We start from the raw sequence: 7,476 nt of genomic DNA, 5'->3' as shown, positions 1-7,476 counted from the left end.
AAGCAAGCAGCTTTACAGTATTAAACATGAAAAACTGTTTCATTTCAGCTTTCATTTATTACAACTTCAATTTCAACTATAAAGCGGCTCCAGTGTATTCATGTCTTACTCGCCTGACTTCAAGAGACTGAACAAATGAAATGAGAAGATCGTCACGTCAAAGGCAGAGCCCCAGAGCACACCTACTTATTATGTAATGGCCATTGACCAATGATAGTTTGAAGGTGTTTACCAGCCGAAGCTTTTGAACTCCTGAAACAAACTCCAAATGAACATCATTTTGAGCTGATTTTTGTTCAGAATGCCATTACACTAGTTCGATCTTTGATCACTTTAAATATAATGTTGCACCAAAGACTTTTGAACTCAAATTTACTCCAAACACAAATGTATTGTAATTTTAAATCTTTACCAAACATTGCCACTATCCTTCAAACCACTAGGTTTTACACATTCGTCGCAAGACAAAAATTTAAATATAATAAAATTTAGTATGATCACTGTTTCTTTTATATATTTTAATAAGTACAGGTCAGAATAAGTATGTTAGTATGTAATATGTATGCAAGTAATAAGCAAAGCACGTTTTATTTTTACATAAATATATCTGTTATGCTGGATAACAATGGAACATTATTTCACCCATATTTTGCCATTATATTTTCACACAAGTTATTTGAAACATTCAAGTAGACACTTTACTTGCATTTAATATGCTTTCTATGTATAGAACGAATTTGACACGGGCACCAAAATGGGACATCTCGTCTTTGACCCATACACATATTTCATCTTATACACTAATTATAATGCAATTTTCTCTGTACAACAACGCAGATACACATATATACAGCTGGCTAATGAGAGGTCTGGATAAAAGGTGTTTATTGTGTTTGAACTGATTTTGAGGATGGCACATTTGGCGTTTCTCGGGGATCTTGCTGCACATATCTCAGGCAAGAGCATGTCATATGTTTAGGGCTGGGTATCGAGTTCGATACTTTTTAGGCACCGACAGAATTGCCTCGATATCATCGAGTATCGAAAAACGTCTCGTCGTTCGGTACCAAATTTCGATACCTAAGGGGCTAATCTCATCAGCGTCAGTGAGCCAATAAGCCTGCAGCACTAACTGGTGTGTTCGACTAGAAGAGGTGCGACGCAGATCGATCAGTGTTTGACATCCGCAAAAGCGTTTCCAAAGCGCACGGAGCAGTCTGCTCTCTTTAGCGCTCGTGGTACTGTAATATGGTCTGCAGTCTGCACTGCACAGTCGGTCTGTGTCAAGTCGAACACACCTACTAGTTTACACCGGTTAAGATGTGGCATGTGGCACACACGTGAGGCTGTAGTGTGAATGCGTCCCAGCCCCCTTAGATTTACACTGGTGCGTTTATGTTTTAAAATGAAAACGATCCTCGTCATACTGGCGTTTCCAATGCGTTTCACGATGTCCGTTCATACTAACGTTACACGACCGAAAGCGCGTGTTATGTGACCATTCATGCAAACTGTAGCATCATGCTACATAAGACAATAAATAAGATTTATATTCCGCTTTTACTCAAAACTCAGTTTAAACCACCATCGAGTGTTTGTAATAACTTCCGATTGTCGTCTAATGTGTGTTTTGGCCATGTAAAGTTCCTGAAATAGTTATGTTATTTCCTCTGAGTCAGAGCAGCGATCATGGAAGAGAGAACACAGGCAGACAGCGCTGGAAGCTGATAATGCTCATCAGTAAATCAGTGGAAAATGAATAGAAATCATGATTCTGTCTGACCTATGCTTTTTAAAATGAACACGCACTAGTGTAAATGTAGCCTAATAGATGTGTAAACTGAAGACTATTTGAGCTTTATTAAAACTATTTGCACTTGATTTATTGTGTTGGTTACATTTTGTTCCTTTGTGCAGTGGCTCAGGAGTCTTTGAGTTTGTATAAACATCAACAAGCTGAAAAATAAAACCAAAGTTTTTTTTTTTTAGGTAATGTAATCTTGTTAAAATTGATTTCATATAATTGGTATCGGAAAAAGTATCGTTCAGGAACCGGTATCGAAGTCAAGGTATCGGTATTCGATATTGAAAATTTTTGAACGATACCCAGCCCTACTGTTGACGACAGCGAACAAGAGGGAGAATGTGAGAACGTGCCGTCAAAATAAAAGCCTCGAAAGCATCGGCCAAACAGGAAAAACTTATCGGCCGATGCCGATATTTGAAAAATGCCAAATATCGGCCAATATATCGGTCGACCACTAATCAGAATATTGCATTTTGAATTTGAATAAGGACTGTCAAGCTTAAAAACAACAATAAAGCTAAAATAGCTACTTTAACAGTCCATATATAGTAGCCTAAATAAGTGGCCAAAATTTTACATTTTTATTGCAAAAATGCTTGTGGAAATTATGCACTTCTAGTAACTTTTAGTAACGTGGGAATTAGTTACTAATTGGTTCAGTCTTAAACAAATAGTTGCCATCATGCATAAAAATGAAAATTCTGTCATTGTTTAGTCATTTATTTTGATCACTTTGCATTTTGAATGTGAACAAGGATGGGCAAGCTTCAGATATAACAAAAAATAGCTATTTTAGCAGTCCATATATGTATCTGTGTAAATAGCAGACCAAAAATGTACATTTTTATAGCAAAAGTGCTTTTTAAATTTCCAATAATGTGCATTGAGGAAGTTGTGCACAATCATATCAGAAAGTAAATTTAAAGTCCATTTTGATTTTCATAATTACTTGATTACGTTTTTAAACAAATAGTTGCTATCTTTCGTAAAAATGTAAATTTTGTCATTATTTAGTCATTTATTTTTATTATTTGCATCTTGACTGTGAACAAGGAAATTTTGAATAATTTGCATTGAGCAAATTGTGCACATTAAGATCATGAATGTGCATTAAGAAAGTAAATTTTTATTTTTTTAATTTAATTTTGAGTCCATTTTAATTACTATCATGCATAAAAATACAATTCTGTCATCATTTAGACATTTATTTTGATAATTTGTATTTTAAATGAGCAAGGACTGTCAATCTTCAAAAATAACAAAGCTCGGTAAAAAAAATAGCCTATACTAAATTTTATAGCAACAATAATAAAAGGGAATTGTGCACAATAAGATCTAGAATGTGTTTTAAAGGGGTCATATGATGCTAAAAAGAACATTATTTTGTGTATTTGGTGTAATGAAATGTGTTTATGCGGTTTAAAGTTCAAAAAACACATTATTTTCCACATACTGTACATTATTGTTTCTCCTCTATGCCCCGCCTTTTTGAAACGCGTCGATTTTTACAAAGCTCATCGGTCTGAAAAAGCGAGCAGAAGCACACAGCGTCTTCACGACATGGCTGCAGCGTCAACAATACTACAGTGAGAATAAAAGTTACGCCTTCTTTCTTTGCATGAACATTTGGGCGGTGTTATGCAAATCTTCCCACATCGTGACGTAGACATGTGGGGGCATGTTAGAACGAGCCGTTTTAGGTAGGTGTGGCTGACTCTTAACTTTTATAAAGAATATCTCTTTGGATTTGAGACTTTAGTCTTTGCAACTTTACAGATCTTCTTTATGCACCAAGAGCTTGTAACACTCCAAAGAGAAAGGAAAAATTGAAATCGCATCATATGACCCCTTTAAGAACGTGAATGGTTACGGTTAGTGATTTTATATGGTTTCAGGTTTACAGTTGACTAAAGCAGTTATAATGGTCTTAAAGAATGGCTTTCATACACATAAGGTGCAGTGGAGAGTTAGTTTGTTGATTTAATTCTTAAATGAATTCTTAAAATGTAAATTCTGTAATCATTTAGTTGTTTAGTCATTTGCATTTTGAATGTGAACAGAGTGTCAAGCTTCAAAAATAGCTACTTTAGCAGTCCATGTAAAGTAGCTTTTAGAAACAAGACCAAAATATTACATTTGTATTGCAAAACTGTTTTTTGTTTAATCTGCAATAACGTGCATTGAGGAAATTGCGCACAGTAAGAGCAGAAATTTGTATTAAGGAAGTAAATGTTGTCTGTTTAGATTTTTATTCTGACTTTAAAGCATCAACCAGATTTAGCTTAGTTTGTTTAGTAGATGCTGCAGATTTGTTTCACTCTCCAGCTTTACCTTCATAATCTTCATATCTGTTTGCTCTCTCCACCTCCTGTTCGCTTCTTCAGATGCTTGCTTTGCAGATAAATGCGGTTCCAGATGCGTTAGCTCCTTGTTTTTTCCCGACCTGAGCGCAGAGACAGAAAGCAACTGACCTGTAGTGAGCCCGAGGGCTGGCGGCCCGTGCGTTTGCTGATGCGTGAAAGAGATTAGCGCTCTTGTGTGTGCCAGTGCTGCTTGTGTGTGCCAGTGCTGCTTGTGTGCAGGACAATAGCTGCTGCTGAATGCCTGTGTCATTGTGTGTGCGTTTGGCTTTCGGGTAACTTAGTCATCATGCAACATTTTTCTGCTTTTCAGGCAAAGCCGTTATACCTGCTTTATGACCTGTTTAGTGACATATTATCAGTTCTCCAGTTTGTGCACTTTGCTTTCAGACAGTTTTTAGGTAACGGTATTATCACAGTCTTATACACTTTAATACACTGAAAAAAAAATGTTTTTTTCAAAGTTGTAAATAATGATTATTGGAGCGTGTTTTACAGGAAAATGCATTTTCAGATTTTCTACCTCAAAATTTTACATTAAATTCAATGTGTTACTTGCCATGTTACTTGTTTTTATTGTGTATACTTGTTTTATTTTTCATTTTAGATTTAATTTTATTTTTAATTATTTTAATTTATTTTATTATCAAGTGTATGTTTTGTGTTTTTCTTTAATTTAATTTTTTTATTTGATTTTTAATTTTACTTTTTTTATGTATTAATTTTTTTGTGCCAAAACTAGTCATTTAACAGTATTTAAATTTTTCCATAGTTTTAATATTCACGTTCTTGTGTTTTTTTTTTAAGTGTGGAGATCCTTTCCAAGAAGACAACCTTGTGATGCTGAATGGGTCTAAAGAGGAGGCGGAGAAGCTACAGAAGGCTATGGAGGAGCGCCGATTAAAGGCTAAAACTGCAAAAGTAAATTGATGCCTTGCTGATATAGAATTGCAGTGGTCTTTGGGATGTACTTGGTGGAAGCTACGCTTAAAAATTGCCAGTAAAAGCAAATTCATTATCGTAATGTAATTTGTAAGAGATGAGGAAATGTAAATGCACCCTGAACATAACTGAATGAGCAAAAACCGCTTTCACTTCCTTTATTTCCACTTCCATGTTTTGTTTTGTTTTTCATATGACTTTAGACATTTTTAAGAACATTTTTCATGTTAGGCTTTTTTTTTTTTTCCTATGCAGAAATCAAAGAAGAGCAAAGATACTAAAGTCTCCAAGTCGCTGGATTCAACAGGTACAGTAACACGTACCGTTTGCATTATAAATCACATTAAAGTTTCTGATCAGTGTGTAGAATTTCTTGTACAAATTGATCAGCAAAGGAGTAGTTTGAAAATTTGGTACCATTTACTCTCCCTTATGATTCCAAGCCCTTATTCATTTCTTTCTTTTCATGTGACAAAACACAATTTGATCAAGTTTGAGATTGTTTCCTCTAAAAATGTGAATACACTTTCATTGTCCACTGATAATCATCAGCGTTTCACCAGAGCTGTCAAACCTTTTTCGCAGCATATCACAATCAGACATGCGACGATGATTTAATGCCACTGTCTGTGGTGTAAAATATTGAGCAATGCAATATTGAGCAATGCAATATTGAGCAATGCAATGCTAAGACTGATATTTAAACATAAATGCTATATTTAATATTTTACTATTATTTATACACTATTATAAATTGTTTTCATATTGTAAATTACATTTTCTTTTTAGATTTTAAGATTTTTCATTTTTGAGCTTTTTGATTTTTAATAATTACATATATATATGATTTATTTGGTTTTGTAAGACTTAGAATATAGTGCACATACTTTTGTGATGCTGTTTTTTTCCATTTTAAAGCTGTTAAACAGCAGTTCACCATCCACTTCAGTTCTGCTTTAAATCTAAGTTGTTGAGTTGTGATTAGGAGTGAGATTAGGAGACTTTTCTAGGTAGAAGAATGTTCCTGTGAAATAATTCCTGTGGGTGGATTTTTCTGTATGTAAACAACCCCTGTCCTTTTGCGCATATTGTGTGAAAGTTGTACCTGGTTTACCGAATTTACCGGCATTACATCATCAAGACAGCTTTGTTGAAATATCCAGAGTGACTTAAAAAAAAAAAAAATGAGCTCAGTAAGAAATTCAATCACACTAGTCTCATGTTAACACCTATAATGGCACAGTAGACCTTTATCAGTGTTCTCACTGCAAGGACATTGATTGTTATATCGAACAGCGTTAGAGTATAATTAACTCAAAAGTTCAAACTCAAGATAACTGCAAATGCATACTGAACCAATATGAAGCTTGTGATGAAAGTCTGCTTTTGTGTCAGTCACAAGACAGGGCATTTTAAACAATAAAAAGCAATTCCCTGCCAGAAATGCCCATAGACCTTCATTGCAAGTGCAGTTTTTATTAAACTGAAAGACCAGTTAAATGAGGTCTGTAGTAATTGTCAGTACATCACAGGTGCTGTGGATAGATATTGAACCCATAACATTCCTTTCATCTTTATTACCAAGTATGTGAGGAATTAAGGTTAAACTTTGTGTAGAAATGACTGACAGGAGTTATCAATGTAGGACAAAAGTCAATATTCACTGAAGTTTTTTATCCTTCAGTATGAATCAGGCTAAAATAAAGTTTACGTGATTATCCGTGAGGAGAATCTGAGGTCATCAAAACTATGGCAAAACACACTGACACAAATACAAATTCAATTAAAATTGGAATGAAACTGTAATTATCCATAATCTCGTATAGATGCATTCAGAGAAGGGAATTATCGATTAAATTATCGATTTTTCTTTTATGCCAAAAATCATTAGGATATTAAAGGGGTGGTTCAGTGTTTTTTTTCTAGGATTGATTGTGTTTACGGGGTGCAGTCTAACATGTGTTAATGCTTCGTTTTTAAAACGTTTTTACCTTTATTCCACCCCACTCTGTCCCTTCTCTGAGAAACACGCTAATCATTTCCTTCTTTTATGAAGCCCCTCCCTCAGAAATAGGCGATGGGCTCTGATTGGTTAGCTAGCCCAGTGTGTTGTGATTGGCTAAACTGCCTCTAGTGCGCGTCTAAATGTCCCGCCCCTCACCTCAGCAGCATGTGCTCCGGTTGTATAGTAAACAGCGGCGGCGTTAATATCGCTTATCAGTTTGAGCCCGATTGATAAGCAGAGGATATTATTGAAGAGGATCATGCAGAACCTGTGCAAGCACGGCTTTTAATGGTAGGCCTATGTTTTTTGTTTGTTGTTGTCTCATACTTTTAGATATGCTGTTATTTGTAAATGCTACTGCT

General features: G+C 35.0%; 2 protein-coding genes across 2 annotated transcripts in view; one reads left to right on the top strand and one right to left on the bottom strand.

The window, feature by feature from the left end:
- The window catches only part of LOC107666130 (beta-1,3-galactosyl-O-glycosyl-glycoprotein beta-1,6-N-acetylglucosaminyltransferase 7-like), a 12,576-nt gene extending 8,272 nt beyond the window's left edge, over positions 1-4,304 (bottom strand). The window contains exon 1 of the mRNA XM_016457289.1: positions 4,139-4,304. The gene's annotated coding sequence lies outside the window, so the exon portion shown is untranslated. The remainder of the gene's footprint in view (positions 1-4,138) is intronic.
- LOC107666131 (protein RTF2 homolog) overlaps positions 1-7,476 on the top strand; it is a 30,658-nt gene that overhangs the window by 18,608 nt on the left and 4,574 nt on the right. The window contains exons 6-7 of the mRNA XM_016457292.1: positions 4,975-5,088; positions 5,365-5,416. Of these exons, the coding sequence (XP_016312778.1) occupies positions 4,975-5,088; positions 5,365-5,416 (166 nt within the window). The remainder of the gene's footprint in view (positions 1-4,974; positions 5,089-5,364; positions 5,417-7,476) is intronic.

Source organism: Sinocyclocheilus anshuiensis, unplaced genomic scaffold (assembly GCF_001515605.1).
Source record: "Sinocyclocheilus anshuiensis isolate Anshui unplaced genomic scaffold, SAMN03320099.WGS_v1.1 scaffold447, whole genome shotgun sequence".
Classification (NCBI taxonomy): Eukaryota; Metazoa; Chordata; class Actinopteri; order Cypriniformes; family Cyprinidae; genus Sinocyclocheilus; species Sinocyclocheilus anshuiensis.
This window is presented reverse-complemented; position numbering and strand designations above follow the sequence as displayed.